This window comes from Carcharodon carcharias, chromosome 28 (assembly GCF_017639515.1).
Source record: "Carcharodon carcharias isolate sCarCar2 chromosome 28, sCarCar2.pri, whole genome shotgun sequence".
NCBI classification, from domain to species: domain Eukaryota; kingdom Metazoa; phylum Chordata; class Chondrichthyes; order Lamniformes; family Lamnidae; genus Carcharodon; species Carcharodon carcharias.
In genome coordinates this window covers 33,210,956-33,229,075 of record NC_054494.1, presented here as the reverse complement: position 1 = coordinate 33,229,075, position 18,120 = coordinate 33,210,956, and the positions used below count along the sequence as shown (strand labels likewise).

General features: G+C 38.7%; 1 protein-coding gene across 6 annotated transcripts in view; it reads left to right on the top strand.

The window, feature by feature from the left end:
- The window catches only part of gbf1 (golgi brefeldin A resistant guanine nucleotide exchange factor 1), a 203,183-nt gene that overhangs the window by 157,603 nt on the left and 27,460 nt on the right, over nt 1-18,120 (top strand). For all 6 annotated transcript variants that reach the window (XM_041176616.1, XM_041176619.1, XM_041176618.1 and 3 more), the window contains 6 exons: nt 1,521-1,603; nt 4,775-5,011; nt 5,684-5,777; nt 8,449-8,625; nt 14,043-14,107; nt 15,557-15,680. In XM_041176616.1, the coding sequence (XP_041032550.1) occupies nt 1,521-1,603; nt 4,775-5,011; nt 5,684-5,777; nt 8,449-8,625; nt 14,043-14,107; nt 15,557-15,680 (780 nt within the window). The remainder of the gene's footprint in view (nt 1-1,520; nt 1,604-4,774; nt 5,012-5,683; nt 5,778-8,448; nt 8,626-14,042; nt 14,108-15,556; nt 15,681-18,120) is intronic.

Below are 18,120 nucleotides of genomic sequence, written 5' to 3'. Positions count from 1 at the left end.
GAGCAGTTAGGGTTGCAGTGCTTCTCTTAACATTCATGATCAGTTAAGCACTATTCATGGCAGTGTAATTTGCAAGGAGCATTGCCACCTCTTTGGGAAAGTTTAACCCATAACGCCATCATGTGGCTACCAAGAAAAATTTGTATTAGTTTAAAGGGGACCACATTTTGTAATGTGTTTCTTGTATATTTTGGTTTCTGGTTGAATTGCTGTAAGTTAGAAACAGAGATACTTGCATTTCTTATGTATCAGTTTGATACGTTGTCTCAACAGAATTTGGATGTTGGGTGCTTTGAGAAGAATAAATGTAATGCCTCTCATATGCTCAAGGATGTGGCATTGTCTTTGCAGCCAATGAATTACTTTCGTAGCCATTGTTTTGTAGGCATGTATGGCAGCCAATTTTCATGGATCAAGATCCCACAAACAGCAAATGATAATCGGGTAACCTGGCGTTGGCTAAGGGAGCAATGTTGGCAAGGATACTGGACCAAACCTTTCTTGTTCTTTGAATAGTGTCGTGGGATCTGATCTCACAGCTGGGGCTTTGGCTTAACATCTCATCTGAAAGGTGATCATTGATCCACAGCACAGTACTGTGTGGAATTGTCGGCCTAGAGCTATTGCTAGAACCCTTGTGGGGCTTGATCTCTCTGCCTTCTGAGGCAGTACTACTACAACCGTGCAGAGTGCAAGCTAGGCTCCTGTCAGATGCCATGGTGGCAACAACATTTGCACCTTTGAAATTGGTTGTCACATAGTACAACCCAGAATAAGTTCAGGCAGCCATTTACTGTCACATCTTTGGGGTCATAAGTCAATTGAATTTTTTGTTCTGTAATACCTGAGAGGCTTATCCTTTTTCAAGGATTTTCCTCATCATTATGTTTGTAGTGTAATTAGTTAACAATCTCGTCCCAAGTAAAGTGCAGCCATTTAAAAATAATGGAGTGAGCTTTTGAAGAAATATGCCTTTTGATGCCCATTCCAAGCTCCGTACAGACTGAAATTATTGCTGAGAATTCTGTAAGATCGTTAACTTTATTAAATAATTCATCTATCCATTAGGATGTTGTGGGTTTCAATTTTACCAACGTTGCAATGATCTACATTGAAGTTTACCTACTAAAATTCCAAGTGAAAGATATCTTTGAAGGTCTAAAGTAATTACAGTTGTTCACTATAACATAAGCTTTTAAACCCCTTTACATACCTAAAATGGTGCCATGTTTCATCAGATCGCCTGCTTGACCTGTTCCATGAAATCATTTTAATTAACTGAAAGCTCAAATGCGTACAAGGACTACTGCACCTGTCCTTCATGTTGTTTATAGTTAAGGAAATTGAGAGATATATTTTCAATGTTACTACATTAAGGTGACTTTACAAGAATTTTACTATGCGTCTTATCCACCGCTTTTTAAAATATTGTTTTGGGTAGGTGGTGGCATTGTCAACTACTTTGCAATTTATATCAAGAATTTTTGGTCTTATTTTTGGTACCTTTTTTCCTGCTGCAGCAATTCAAAAAGAATTTGAAAGGAGTCAATGGCTCTAAAGATTTTGACCAAGATATGTTAGAGGACATCTATAATGCAATCAAGTAAGTTTGCTTCACTAAAAGCTTCTACTTCTAGTCAGGTTCTAATTATCTTACTACCTTCATAGTTTTAACAGCAATCTACAGAGTGAGCTGCAGCCAATGGGAATATTCTTCTCAGCAGTTTTTGAATCATGTTTTAGAGCTGAAATTTATAGGATGGAGGGTAGATTTCAGTAGCTTATGCTCATTGATTCCTTACTAACCATTACGTTTAAACAGACTGATTTATATTAATATTCCTGAGAGAAGTACACAGGAATATCACTTGTCACAGGAATTGTGGGTGTATTTACACTGCCGGTGAAGCCCAGCACTGATAGCTGGTGCATACTTGAAAACTGTAACATGCAAAATTTCCTCTTCAAGCTTGGCTGTAAAAGTCAACGGAAAATTATTTCATCCTGAACTGAAGTTTCCTGTGAATGCATCCTCAATTGATCTCACTCTTTCTTTTTGCTTCCTTTTATCCCTCTCTCTCTCTCTCTCTCTCTCTCTTCCTCAGTTCTCTCTCTCACCATCTGTCCCCTCCTCTCTCATCCTTTTCCTTAGAGGGCAACAGCCCTGCAGTCCAGGTAGAGACAGAATAGGATGTATATGTCAGTTGTCTGTATCTGTTGGTCTGAATCTGTATCAGTCAGTTGCTCTGAAGAAGAGTAAAACGAGCTTGAAACGTTAACGCTGTTTCTCTCTCCGCAGCTGCTGCCTGACCTGCTGAGTCTTTGCAACATTTTCTGTTTTTGTTATACTAGAGGCAGAATAGTTTTGGCCGTTGAGGCATGTTTGGAGTGGGTGTCATTTCAATTGCTGTATGTTGGAGGTAGGGTATCTGCAGTCTGATAATTGGATGTAGAGACCAGAGGCATTGGCAGTTTCAGGTTCTGTCACTGAGTATGTATCAATCAGTTGCTCCAAGTGGGACTGTTTCTTTCCTCCCACACCTAATGCAGATTTAAAATTTAAGAAAATTCCTTGGTAGTGTTCAGTGTTTTGTCAGCAAATGTGCACCAGATTCAGCTGCAGTTCCTGTTCCACTTTCCTTTGGTCAGGACCTTCCTGAGGGATGCACAGTACTGCTCCTTATTGATCCCTGGCTGATTTTCCACAAGTCTGAGGAGATTATGGCCAATTATACCCTGCTCAGCTCCTTGGCTGAAATAAGCTGCTGAAAAAATATGCATTTATTTAGCAACCTATCACGTCTTCGGGAAACTAGGCAAAGAACTAGGGATCAAACTTCAAATTTCCTTATTTATTGACCTCAATGCTTAATGTTCGCTGTATTTACCACTGTGAACTGTTGGTGTAATTTTATAAAGTAGCTCCCTTTTTAAAGAAAAAGCATTCCAGAGCGAATAGCAGTTTTCAATTGGCTAGAAAGATGAAGTGTTGCCTTTAGAGAGAGTTCAGTTGCAGTTAGAGTGAACCTGTTGGTGACCTGTTTCAGAAATGTAAAAAATTTATCTAATTCACTTCAAGGGCAAATCACTTTGGTCAATAATTGAAAGACCACCACGCGAGTATGAGTAACCATGTAACAAGCTAAAGCAATATTTGCCTGCTGGCATTTGCTCTAGTTCATATGTTCCTCATAAACCTGGGTAGCTGTGATGTGGTTTTAAAAATAGAACTGGGTAGTATTAAAGCTGTCATATGTTTGCAAGCTATTTATATGTTACCTTCCTATCATGGGAGTTATTTCACCTTGGTCATGTATACCAAATGGTTCACACAAGTTTGTACATTTAGATACTTTAATATTGGTAAATTTATATAATGTTTTAGAAAAGGAAGAACTTGCCAAATATTCTAGAAAAATGGTAAAGAAAATATTCTTGATTTAATTTAGCATAATGCCAGGTATTGGTTACTTTAAAGATTAAGAGCTCAAAGTGCCTGAGATGCAGGATGTTCTTACTTTAGTCTCAGATGGTTTTAATCTGGGAACACATGCAATTCATAATTATTGAAAACTATTTTACTTTCTCATTTAGTATTAAAAACTTTTTATCTACGCCACCTACAGAGATTAGTGAGAGTTGTTGACTCATGGGAACATTTTATATTTCTAAAATTAACTCGGAAGGAAGAGCAAAGTATTTATATAGCAACTTAGCAAATCCTCAGAGCATCCAATGCATTTTGTGTCCAACGAATTAATTTCTAACTTTAGCTGCTCTTGTTATGTAGGGACATGGGCTGGATTTTTTTTTTGGCAGAGTCTAGTGCTGTAACTGAAGATTGAAAGTTTTAATGAGGATACTTGTACAGTTTATGCCAATTTGAAAAACTGCACATAGCTACTGAATAGGTTGAAAAAGCCACTGAAAGCTCAAAACACCCCCATCAAAAACAGCTCTTGAATATCGGCTGGCGACCAGGGCCCTCAGTATATAGTTACTGAATATGTTAAATTCTTGTTATTTTGTGGGTTCTAGGATTTTTACCAGTGTTTTCAGAATCACTTTTGGTTCATTTATTTACGAAAACTGAAACCTCATAGACTTGCCCGACTGATTTTTATCAGAAATGCTGATGCCTGATGTGAATGCACTCCGCGGATTGAAACTAGAAAACTCTTGGCCTATATGGCTCAGTATAACAGCAGGTGAAGCATTTGCCCAATGAAATGCCAACATTTCTTAAAGTCTTATCTTAATAGATTCACTGATGCTTTCTACTATAGAGATTCCTGTAGATCCCTACTATAGAACAAATGCTGATTAATGTTGATTAAAACACCCAACTAAAAGACAAGAGTAGTTGTAAAAGGTTTTGAAGGCTGCAGAACAATATTCACAATAATAACTAAAGTTTGTTTTAATTGTTTGCAGTGACTTTGTTTTTATAGCCATGTTTGATGTTGGTCCTTCTATTTTGTGGGTCCTTTTTGGTTCAGTTGAGTGTTAATTGTACCTAATTAACCTGTACAACCTTGATATACGGTATACAAATTGGAAAATAAACTTCTCTCTGCAATTTCCCCCACCCCCCAAATGAAACCTTCGCAAAATTTGGGGGGAATAATTATTTCAGCATTCAGGATAAAGTGATGGTTGGGAAATAGGCTGAAATAAAATTTACTTATTATTTACAGAGTTAAGTGTGTCCTAACCTCCTTGGGGTGCTATATTAGTACAATATGTGAAATAATTTTCATCCTTTTTATTACAGGAACGATGAGATTGTGATGCCAGAGGAACAAACTGGTTTTGTGAAAGAGAACTATATATGGAATGTACTTTTGAATCGTGGGAGCTCATCAGAAGGCATTTTCCTCCATGTACCTCCTGGAAGCTACGATCATGACTTATTCACCATGACTTGGGGTCCGACCATAGCTGCACTTTCTTATGTTTTCGACAAGAGCTTAGATGAAACTATAATACAGAAGGCAATATCCGGTTTTAGGTAAAAATTTTGGAACATTAAACACTTGTGCCTTAACAATAATACATTATTATACACGAGGGATCGCTATTAGAAAGCAGGAATTCATGTTTGTCCAAAGTGTGTAAATAGAACAAATGCTACAAGAGCTCAGTCATGCTACTGCTGAAATCTGTGGAACAGTGATAACTGATGATCTTGTGTGTATGATGCTGAAAAGGGGAACTTCTGGAAGATGAAACACTCCACTTCACCTTTTGATTTAATCAAATTTGTTCGTTATTCCAACACAAAATGGTTTCCAGCACTGATTGCATTTGCAGTTTTGATTTGTAACATTCTGCAGTTAGTTAATTCATCTGTAAGCCAAATCTTATATTGAATCTTTGTGTAGTCTAGTTATGCTTTAGAAGGATTGGTATCATCAGTAGCTCTTAGTGATCAGACATATATCATTTAACTTGAATTTATTTATTTAGGTATCTTAGTTTTTGTGTATTTCCACAGTGTTCACTGAAATTATGAATAACTCTTGTGTTCCATTACAAACTAAGTTTGATCATTTAGAGTGTGCTATCTTAAATGTACGATCAAATCATACTCCATGCTTTGTTTTAACCCTGAAGAAGGTTAAACATAAAGACCTGATTAATCTTTCTGTGCAGTGATCATTTTTCTTTCTCCCGTGTTCAGAAAATGTGCAATGATCTCGGCTCATTATGGACTAAGTGATGTGTTTGACAACCTTATCATTTCCCTGTGCAAATTTACGGCTCTTAGCAGTGAGGTTGGTAGTCTTCATTGTTTCACCTAACTAGTATTCCTTTTGAAAGTTACTGAGGTAATTTATACACTGTAACACATGTGCTTTGAATTTGTTAACAATAATAATGAAGAAATTTATTTAAAGTCAAGATTTGTTTTCGCATCAAAGCCTTCACCTCATTTGAATCTTTTGCTCCCTGTTATAGTAGTTTGGTTTAAATGGCAGTTGATTTTATTATATGGTGCAGTATTCATGATGGGATAATTTACAGTCTGGAGTCTTCCACTCCCCTCTCGATGAGGAATAATGTAGCATAATTCCTAGGCATATGTAGACAAAATGTGATGTGTGTTCTATTTTGATATGTTGGTAAACTAAACTAGCTGGACCTAGTTAATGAACAAGAAACAAAACAAAAACTATAAAATCATTTGATTTTTGAAACTATCCAAAATTCATTTGATTCAACTATAAATGATGTGATAGAAATGGTGACAAAATTGCTTCAAGATATCTCTATGTATGGGTGCCAGGCTATGAAAAACAGTTTCTACAACCTTGGGACCTAGTTTATGGATTCCAGGCTCCCAGAATCTAGACAGCAATATAAAAGCAGTCTAAGAGAAACATTGAGTGAAGCATAACAACCCATATTTTAGCTTAGGCTCTTCTGCTTAAACATAACTGACACCAGGAAGCATAATTTACTTGTAATAAATGTGCTGGTGTTATTTAACATCATTAGCCACATTGTTCAGACCTTAAATAATCTTTAGCTCTTCCCTTTTAGTGCATCTTTAACAAGTGGGTTATCAGTAGATGGTGCACTGTTTGAAACATGAAGAATATAGAAACAACTTCAACCTTATCATTTTTGTCACAGTCCTTCACTGTCACATGATCCATTCACCAAACTCCATCGTCTGATGGAACCAGGGAAGTATGTAAATAACATAATACATGAAATATATTCGGAACTTTCAACATCAGGTGTGTTTAGGTACAGTGTTGTTGGAAGTATGTTAAACTTATTTGCTTACTTTTATTTGGCAATTCTTGAAAACAATTTCAATTAAAGTTTTAGAGAAACTGTTAAATCTTTGAACTCCTGGTACTGCAAATACATTTTTCTAGTCAATCTTGATAATCCAATTCAAAGTTGTAATGCCCACGTTTAAATGAAGAAGATAGCCAGCTAGGAAATCAATATAGAGCTCACATCACATTTTAAAATATGCATCATTGGTTAGGCATTGTGTCCAGCATATGCCTGGCAATTATACTGCATTATTCATCACTGAGAGAGGAGTTGCAGACTCCAGACTGTAAATCATCTCATCATGAATATTGTACCATTTAATAAAATCAACTGCCATTTACACCAAACTCCTATAACAGGAAACAAAGGATTCAAATGAGATGAAATTCTTGATCCAAAATCAAACCTTGGATTTAAATTCATTTAAATACATTTTCTGATTCAATTTAAATCTTCCTTATTTAATTGTGGGCATTACAACTTGAATTGGATTATTAAGGTTGCCTAGAAAAATGTATTTGCAGTACCAGGTGTTCAAAGATTTAATGATTTCTCTGCTAAAACTTTAATTGAAATTGTTTTCAAGAATTGTCAAAAGTAAGCAAATAAGTTTATATTGGAGAGAAATCTTCAGGAAAGTCCAGAATTAATTAAAACTTTATGCAAAACACCACTGGCCTATTTTAAGGTGAGGGTGTTTTGAACACAAAAATAAATGACTGTGTTTTATATGTAATGGGGTTTTAATATGCTACAGATATAATTTGAGAGTTTAGTAGACTTAGTGCTGTGAGCATTGGGCACTTAGGTTGTGGGCATTGACAGCGTCTACAAATATGATGTGAAAGTTAAAATGCACAGTTAAAGATAATTTTTCTTTACACTACATAAGTGTACTGATAATAAACTTTATGCATTTTAAGAAAATAATCTGAAATCAAACACCATAAAATAGCCAGCACTGAGGGGAATTAGTACGTAAATAAGAAAATTAAACTTTTGAGTTGTGGAATTGAGGAGTAGACTGCAGTATACCATAGACTTCAAAAAAATTAGACATTTGATAGTGCGATGATCTAGAGATACCTCTCTCCTCTTAATTCAGATTGAATTTTACCACTAACCTACAGCATCTTTCAAGATTCAGATCTGCCAAATATAATTACCTGCCAGTGGGTCATTTCACCAGATCTTAATACTGGAGGGAACACATGAGACTTAAGCTTAGCCCATGCTATCGATATCGCCCCCATTCTTAGATTTGGACTAATATCTGTTTTGATAAAACAATGGGCATTGAATTCTGCTACCTCACTTAATGGACCTGCTGCTGAACAGTGTTTGTCTGTCAGTTTGAGAACATGGTGACAGTCTTGCTCCTCCTCATTGGCTTCATGCCAGCAGTTTTTCCTTCCCTTTTGCCTCAAGTTTCTGTCCTTCCTTCTTGCTATAATCCACATTGTTCATGTTACTCTCTTGCCTACATCACTCAAAATCTAATTGAAACTTATGCTCTTTTGGCTGAATTTCTCTTCTTCCTTTCGTGAGCTGACAACCATGCCAACCTAAGCTCAACAACTTTTGATTAAATCAGCTACATTCGCCATGCTTTTTTTTGCTGTTAATCCACTGTATTGTGTTCTCTTCCTGCAGACTGTAGAGAATCTTCCAAATGTTTTTGGTAGCAATGCAAAGGCTCAACTTGCAGCCAAGACGGTGTTTAATTTGTCACATCGTCATGGTGACATTCTTAGAGAGGGGTGGAAGAACATTATGGATGCAATGCTGCAGCTTTTCCGTGCTGAGCTTTTGCCCAAAGCCATGGTGGAGGTAAGCATTTCCTCTTGAAGTACTTCTTGTTGTTAAATTAAATTCTGATCAATAATTGTGATAACCTGTGCACAAAGAAGAAAAATGACGAGTTTATAATAAAATATATGGCTGTTGTGATGTTTGTTTTCTGAGATCAATGACAATTAGTCTCTGGCAAATATAACAAAATCAAGATAGCTGTTGAGATGGCAACAAGAGCATGTTTAAAATATAACAGTAAATTTTGCAGAAGATGTTGCTGTAAAACACTTCAGGAGTGAAGGATATTTTCACTGCTCAGTTGGAAAATGATTGGCTTAAGTAAAGAATAAATGCACGCAGTAATTGGCAGCACTCTTCCCCACCACCAACCCAATATATTCTTCAATGCAGAGGCTGCAGTGGTTTAATAAAGCGGCTGACTGCCACCTTCTTGAGGGCAACTCGAGATGGACAGAAATGCCAGCCTTGCCAGTGATGCCCATAATGTAAGAATGAATAAAATAAAATTAAAAATCAGAATTAGAAAGATGCATTCACTTCTGACAACTGAATAAGATTGGTGAGTTCCAAGAATTATTTCAATAACCATGCAGGAACATCCAAACTGTTGAAAACATGGTTTGATGTCATTTCAAAATCCCTGTACAAGAATGTTTCTCCCTTCTGATTAAATTAGTTGATGAAGCGATGCCTATAGTATCTGGGAACAATGTGCATGAAATGTTGCGGTGAAGATTTGTGGCATTGGGCCATCTCTCAAAGCCAATAAGATATATTCAACAGAAGTCGAATAAAAGCTAAAGCAGGAAAAGCTGGAAATATGCAGCAATGCCCACCAACATCTGAAAAGAGCCAATATTGGTTAATATGTGTATGGAAACCATTATTCAGGAATCTCATTGAAACATACAAGGTTCTGGAGGGGTTTGACAGAGTAGACACTGAGCTTCTGTCCTTGGCTGGGGAATTTAACCCCGGGGCACAGTTTCAGGATAAGGACTTGATCATTTAGGACTGATATTGAGGAGGAATTTTTTCACTCAAGGGTTATGAATCTTTGGAATTCTATACGACAGAGAGTTGTGAATGTTCCAATATCGAACTGATTTAAGGCTGAGATAGATAGACTATTGGTCTCTCAGTGAATCAAGGGATCTGGGGCCCATGTGTGAAAGTGGAGTTGAGATAGAAAAGCAGCCATGATTGTATTGAATGGAGGGGCAGGTTCGCCAGGATATGGTATACGTCTTCTCTTCCTTAGTTTTTAACTCAAAGAAGAAATGTGAGACCAGCGTAATGTGGGAGGGATCTCTACTAGTGGGAAGTTAGCTCTACTAAGTTTGTCATTAAGAGACAGCTGATTGATTTAATGGCAGTGTTAAAGATCTGGAAGAATTGACGCGTACACACAAAGGTTACCTCATTCAGGCTTTGAAAAAGTATGAGAAATACTTGAGGTGAGTAAAGTAGTTCCATGATAGAAGAGAACACTGGAATGTGAGTGGGAGCAACAGCTCTGATCAAAAATTGATAAAATTGGTGTTCAGACTGGAGGGCTGGGGAGGGTGTAAGGGATAGGGAGATGAAATGCTGTTGCTGAAGTGAGTTGAGCTCACTACAGATGACCAGGGATGGAAAGTTGGATTGGAACGAGGTGGGGCAGTTGAAGTATTAGCCAGTATGAGGTGAATGGCAATGTTTAAAAAAATGGTGATCTAGTCTGCTTTTGGTCAACAGGAAGTAGGATTATTCAAGATTTTTAATAGCAATTGATATTGTTCAATGTATTATTTTGATAAAACAAAATACACTCTATCAGATTATAATATTGGTACCAGCACAAAGAAACTTTATGCAGAAATGCCTTGAGGACACAATTTTAATTTAACTATTTTCATTTTAGCTTCCCTTATCTGCTTTATACCCTTACTTCTCCCTTAAATCGCTGTAACATACTGGCTCAATCCCTTGTGAAGTTGGGGTGGGAAGTGTAGAAGTTGTTATTTGTGGATTGTAGGCACTCAACATCGAACGAGAAAAATTGTAATTGTGTGCTAAAAGGCCGTTATTGCTGAAATTGTAGCTATATCAGTATCCGTTCATCATTCTGTGATTATCAGCAGGTTCGTCGCCTGACCTCTCAAAAGGTTAAACATTGAAAGTTCAGTTCCTCACTGCTACAAGATGCTGGTTATATTAATCTGCTGAAATATGAGCTGGTTGTTAATCTCAGATACATTAACAGACTGTCATGATTTAAAATTTACTGAGTGCTAAATTAGCTTTAAAAGGTTTGAATTGACTTTTGTTTACTCTAGCCTGACAAGTCAAAAATCCCAGCTAATTCGTTTGTCAAAAACCACACCATAATTTGAGAAACAGATTTCAGTGAAAAGTGTCACAATCTCTAAATTGCTGTATTTCCTTTGATTTTGATCTAACATTATGCATTGTTGTAATAATCACGCCTTTGAGAGAAAGCTCACATGTTTTCTTCAGCGAAATTCCACTGTGATGGGCTGGTGATGATATTGTAAATTTATCCTGTTGAAAGTGCTGGGACAGCACTTTCTATTCAGTCAGGATGGTTGGAAGCATGAATAGCTTGAGTACAAGCCAAGCCGCCTCTCGAATACTGTGTGCAGTTTTGGTCTCCCCATTTAAGGAAGGATGTAAATGCATTGGAGGTGGTTCAGAGGCGGTTTACTAGATTGATATCTGAAATGAGTGGGTTGTCCTGTAAGGATAGGTTGGACAGACTGGGCTTGTTCCACTAGAGTTTAGAAGAATGAGGGGTGACTTGAATGAAGTATATAAGATCCTGAATGGTCCTGACAAGGTGGATGGAAAGGATGTTTCCTCTGATGAATGAATCCAGAACAAGGGGGCACTGTTTGAAAATTAGGGGTCACCCTTTTAAGACGGAGATGAAGAAAAAAAATTTTCTGAGAGTTGTACGACTTTGGAACACTCCGCCTCAGAAGGGGGGGTGGGGGGGTGGAAGGGGTGGCAGGGTGGGGGGTGGGGGGGTCGGGTCACTGAATATTTTTAAGGCAGAGGTGGTTGGATTCTTGTTAGGTAAGGGTATCAAAGTTATCGGGGGTTGGTGAGAATGTGGAAACCAAAACACAAAGGGATCAGGTATGATATTGAATGGCAGAGTAAGCTCAAGGATCTGAGTGGCCTACTTATGCTCCTATTTGGTATGTTCATGTGTCTTTCATTTTTGTAATGTAGCTGAAATTCACTGTGCATACTGTAAATCTTGGATTATAATGTGCTTTGACCTATGCGTTCTAAGGAAAATTTAGTATTGTGCATTATACTTGCCTCATCCACCTCAAACTGAAGTGCTTGATCACATGCCCAAACTAGACTTAGTGTGGCAGAGAAGCTTAAGATGGTTGAGTACAGTAGGTTGTAAGCACTAGGGGCAATCAAGTTCTTGAAGAAAAAAATTGATTAGAGATCATTTTGCATAATAAAAATATTTGAGTGCAGCCAATGAGCCTTATGTCTGCAATAGAGAATTGCTGCATAAATGTCAATGAAGTTGAAGAGAGATTAACTTCAGCTGCATCAAAAACAGCGCCCTGGATGACATTGCTGGATCTTGCACATGATCTAGTTGATACTGACTATCGTATTCTGTTCCGTTCTGATGGCATTAAATTTGACGGCTTCCAAACTTCAATTGGGAACACCCCATGGCATTCATATTGAGCAATGAGCTGGAGAACAGTGGGTCCCTAGGAAGCAAAGCTAAGAAATCTGCAAAGGCATGATTTCTCAGGCTGGTCTGAAGTTCTGAACCTACATTGCATGTGGTTTGCAGACTTCAGTTTGGTATCCTTACCTGCTGAGTGTTTACATTTAAAATGTATTAATATTCTCTAAGTAGACAGCTGAAAGAAGGCAATGAAAGGACCTGAATAAAGGATGGCCACTTGTTATGATCTAACTTTGTTTATAACAAGGTGATGATGCCACCTGCTGTTCAGTTTCCTGATTTTAAATAGTTTCGATTTTTTTTTTCCCCCCCACACATTGAAGGGCTGTTACTTCTAATCAGCGAGGTATGTTTCTGACTGATGTCTCTTGGGCTCCTGACATTTTGGTGCAGGATCAGGTGAACTGTGCAAATAGCTGTTCACACCTTTTCTTCAGCGTTTCTGCTGATGGGGCATTGGGGGAACCTGGGCAGAAATTCTACCCCATTACTTCTGCTTGTAACGGTTAACGTAGGAAAGCTTTATTTTACATGTAGGTATAGGTATTACTATTACCCTGTAAAGCCAATTGTGCTTTGGTAAAAGAAAATCGTTGGATGAAATAATAGGTTGTGCCCTGACCTTTCAAGCTTCCGAGTAAAAACGTTGCATGTATTTTCAGCTAAACCAATTAGCTGAAAGCAGATGAAGTGCTTGATCTTAATCCTGAGAGTGACTATTCAGTTGGTGATGTAGATATGAGCAGCAACTGAATCAGCAGTGATCTACTGCTCAACCTGTTCCACTGATGTGTTTGGAAGAGACTGAATGAAAAACTACTGTACGGTTGAAAATGCAACGAAGTTATATTTTTGACAGAAGTTTGATCCACTTCTCAATTGTCAGTCTTATTTAGTTAGTTCACTGTTGCTCTGTTGAAAGCTTATGGGCAGTTCTTTGCAAATGTACTGTAACTAGAGACAGCAACACTACATATGGCAATCTCATGACAAGATTTGAAATTCCATTGCAACATTGGTATAGTATACCAAGTATTTTTTCCTATTTCTAAACCTTAATTTTTTTGCAAACCTGACCATTTTGGTATGAAGCGATGTTTAATCTCTTAATGTAAGGTGTACTTCTGACTGGTGTCTCTCGATCTCCTACTTTGGTGCAAGATCAGAGGAACTCCATAAAATGGGGGAGATGGTAGTGTAGTGATAAAGTGAGTGGACTAGTAATCCAGAGGCCCAGGCTAATGCTCTGGGGACACTAGTTCAAATCCCACCACAGTGGCTGGTGGAATTTAAATTCAATTAATAAAATCTGGAATTGAAAGCCAGTCTCATGATGACCATGATTATTGTAAAAACCCATCTGGTTCATTAATGTCCTTTAGGGAAGGAAACCTGCTATCCTTACCTGGTCTGGACTATGTGCGATTTCCAGACCCACAGCAATGTGTTTGATTCTTAACTGGCCTCTGACATTGCCTAGCAAACCATTCAGTTCATAGGCAATTAAGGATGGACTTGCCAGTGATGCCCACATCCCATGAAAGGATAAAAAAAATTGTTCTTATTAGTTGTTGCCTGTTTTATATTACCTAGTTATGCTGAAAGTTTTAGTTTAAACCTGTTTCTGAGCCTTGTTTTTAAAGCATTTAAGATAAAATAGAACTGACCAATTATGATTCTCAAAGTTATTTTGTTCATGAAGGTCGAAGACTTTGTTGAACCCAATGGGAAAATCTCTCTCCAGCGTGAAGAAACCCCCTCAAATCGGTAGGAGCTGCATTTGCATCATTGAATGATTCAAATTGTGCTTGACTGATGTTAGATTTTGAGTGTTACTTAGAAATTAGCCATAGTCCACAAAGGGCCATAGCCATGTTTTTCCATTAGAGAGAGACACGTAGTTATATATACCTTGAAGGGCATCATTCTGCAAGTCTGGGGCTAGATGAGGAGGAAGGCCTGCCTGAACTACCACAGCCAGAATGGGGATTGAAGTCATGCTATTGGTGTCATTCTGCATCACATTCTGCTATCTAGCCAACTGAGCAATCCCGCCCCAAATGTTATCACATTATAAACATTTAAAACTTCCACCTGTCCTGTCCATTCCAGTTTGATATAGAGAATACATACCAGTTAATATTACATGGCAGTGCTCTTGGAGAATTGAAACCAAATGAAGTATTCAGGTCAGGCAGGGGAACTAGACCCAACAAAGGGAGGAGACAGCTGCAGTGGGGGAGAGGGGGGGTTGAGGTGATAGTGGGGAGAAGAAAAGGTTGAAGGATATTGATGGATGATGAGGAAAGGGAAGTGAATAGTAAATGGGAAGAATGAGATTAGGGCAATGGGGGTTGCAGGGACAGGGAGGAAGGTGGAATAATAGGAGGCGGACAGGGAAGTGGAGGATGTTTGGGTGATCAGTTGAGAGAGTGTTACCAACTCGGGAAATATTCCTTGCAGTTTCTTCTGCAACCCCCAACACCCTGTCAAACAGCATTTTTCTTACCAACACTATTTTTCCAACCAATGAACCAAAGCGTTCCATTTTAAAATAAAAAACAGTCTTTTTAATTCCCCTGTGAATTTTCTCTTGCGTTGCTCACAGCAGTGTCCAGGGGATTAATCTTGCATTCCTGGTTACTGCAGGACAATCCTTGAGGGTTGTTAACACTATTGGTGAAGAGGGGGTTGGGGAGGGATGGAAATGGGAGAGTTCAATAGTTTCCCAGAGTCTATTTCAATGTTGTTTGGTGGAATGGGCCCAAGAATGATTTCCTTTCTCGTTGCTACCATGTCCTGCTCCATTTTCACCTCTTGGCTGATGAATAACAAGCATGTGTACTAATTGGTATTAAAAGAATTAGCTCTTGAGCTATTAATTATGCTCCATTCTTGTTGTGTAAAACCACCACTGTAAAATAAGTGCTGTAAATTTTATAGAACTGATATCAAAATGCTTTGTGCTACCATCTTTTGGTCTTGTGCAGTGTGGTTCAAAAATTCATCATTATTACATAGAAGTTTGGAGTGATTTTGAGTGTGATTTGAACTATTATATACAAATGCTGACTGCAGTTTCAACAATAAGCTGGGCAAAACCATTAATAGCTTAAAGGATGTCAACATTTCTGCTGTAATTTTTGTCCAGTTTCTGTACAACAAATATGTGTTTCAGAATTCTCTGCAGCTAATATGTTTTCTTTTGAAATGCAGTGGTGAGTCCACAGTCTTGAGCTTTGTTAGTTGGCTCACATTAAGTGGTAATGAGCAATCCAGCCTGAGGGGACCCTCTGTAGAGAATGAAGAGGCCAAACAAGCAGCTCTGGAATGCATTAAGGTAAATTAACTTGATGCTACTTCACTGCCTGGAAGGTGGTTAACATTTGGTGGACTTCTGTAGTTTCTAATGAACTAAATGCAACTTAACCATGAATGAAAACGGTGGTAGGGGAATAGGATAATGGTGCTTTCATATAATCAGTGCATCTGCTCAGAATTATTGCATTGCATTATTTCAGACTTTTGCCCCTTGCCATTTCTTCTCTTTATCCCATTAATTTTGTTTGCATAAATGTGTTTTTATGATTTCTCAATGCTTTTTAATGGGTTTTAATAGCCTGTGAGTAAAAGCATGCCTTTATTCTAAAATATACTCCTATTAGTTAAATACCACTGAGCATTAGTAGAGATCAAGAAGAATTGAAATGGCTCTCATTTCTTCCCAGTGTGTATCTGCGCTTGATGAAGGGAAGAGGTGGACACACATTAATGATGGACCTTGAAATTAAGCTGTGTAAATATCAGCATGTGAATTCTTAACATGTCCATCTTGAGAAGATCCACATGCGCTCTGGGTAATGGTATCTTCAAATTCCAAGAGGCAAAGCTCCCAAACATCATTATTTAAATGCAGCAATGTGTGGTCTTTAATAATAACAGGTTAACAATGCTGCAAATCAGCAACTGCAGCAGTTCTTCATCTTCCAATTATCCATCTCATTCTATTCCTCCACAGAATTGACAGACCCAACTTTCCCCGTGCCCCCCAAAACCATAGGATTTAGAGGAGCCACAACATCATCATCTCACAACCAATCCTTTAACCTTGTTATATTCTTTTCTATTATTATTCTTTTCACGGGATGTAGGACTTGCTGGCTAGGGGAATTCAGCAATGATAGTGCCTTTGAATGTCAAGGCAAGATGGTTAGATTCTCTCTTGTTGGAGATGGTCATTGCCTGGCACTTGTGTGGCACAAATGCTACTTGTCACTGATCAGCCCAAGCCTGGATATTGTTCAGATCTTGCTGCAAATGGGCGCAGATTGCTTCAGTATCTGAGGAGTCGTGATTTGTGCTGAACATTGTGCAAACATCCCCACCTGACCTTATGATGGAGGGAAGATCATGATAAAGCGGCTGAAGATGGTTGGGTTTAGGACACTACCCTGAGGAACTTGTACAGTGATGTCCTGAGATGATTGACCTCCAACAACCACAACCATCTTCCTTTGTGCTATGTTTGTATCCAACCAGTGGAGAGCTTTCCCCCGATTCCTATTGACTCCAGTTTTGCTAGAGCTCCTTGATATCGAGGGCAGTCACTCTCACCTCACCTCTGGAGTTCAGCTGTTTTGTCCTAAGTTTGGCCTAAGGCTGTTAAGAGGTCAGGAGCTGAGTGATCCTGGCGGAACCCAAACTGAGCGTCAGTGTGCAGGTTATTGCTGAGTAAATGCCACTTTGTTGGCGACCCCTTCCATCACTTTACTGTTGATCAAGAGTAGACTGATGGGGCGGTAATTGGCTGGGTTGGATTTGTCCTGTTTTTTGTGGACAGGACATAGCTGGGCAATTTTCCGTATTGTTGGTTAGATGCCAGTGTTGTATCTATACTGGAATAGCTTGGCTAAGTGTGCAACTAGTTCTGGAGCACAAGTCTTGCTGGGATGTTATCAGGGCCTATAGCCTTCACAGTATCCAGTGTGCCTTCAGCTGTTTATAGATATCACGTGAAGTGAATTGGATTGACTGAAGACTGACATCTGTGATGCTGGGGACCTCCAGAGGAGGTCGAGATGGATCATCCACTTGATACTTCTGGCTGAAGATTGTTGCAAATCCTTCAGCCTTGTCTTTTGCACTGATGTGCTGGGCTCTGCTATCCTTGAAGGTGGGGGATATTTGTGGAGCTGCCTTCTCCAGTGAGTTGTTTAATCATCCTCCACCAATTATGACTGGACTTGGCAGGACTGTGGAGCTTAAGTCTGACCCGTTTGTTGTGGGATTGCTTGACTCTGTCTATTGCATGCTGCTTCCGCTGTTTGGCAAGAAAGCAGTCCCGTATTGTAGTTTCACCAGGTTGACATCTCATTTTTAGGTATGCTTGGTGCTGCTCCTGGCATGTCCTCCTGCACTCGTCATTGAACCAGAGTTTATCCCTGGCTTGATGGTAATGGTAGAGTGGAAGAAATGTTAGAACATGAGGTTACAGATTATGACTCTGTATAATTCTGCTGTCACTGAAGGCCCACAGTGCCTCATGGATGCCCGGTTTTGAGTTGCTGGATCTGTTTGAAATCTCTCATTTAGCATGGTGGTACTGCCACACAACACAATGGAGGATATCTTCAATATGAAGATGGAATTTGTCTCCAGAAGCACTGTGTGGTGGTCACTCCTACCAATACTGTCATGGACAGATGCATCTGCGACAGGTAGGTTTCTTTCCCTTGTTAGTTTCCTCACCAACTGCCGTAGACCCATCGAGCATCTATGTC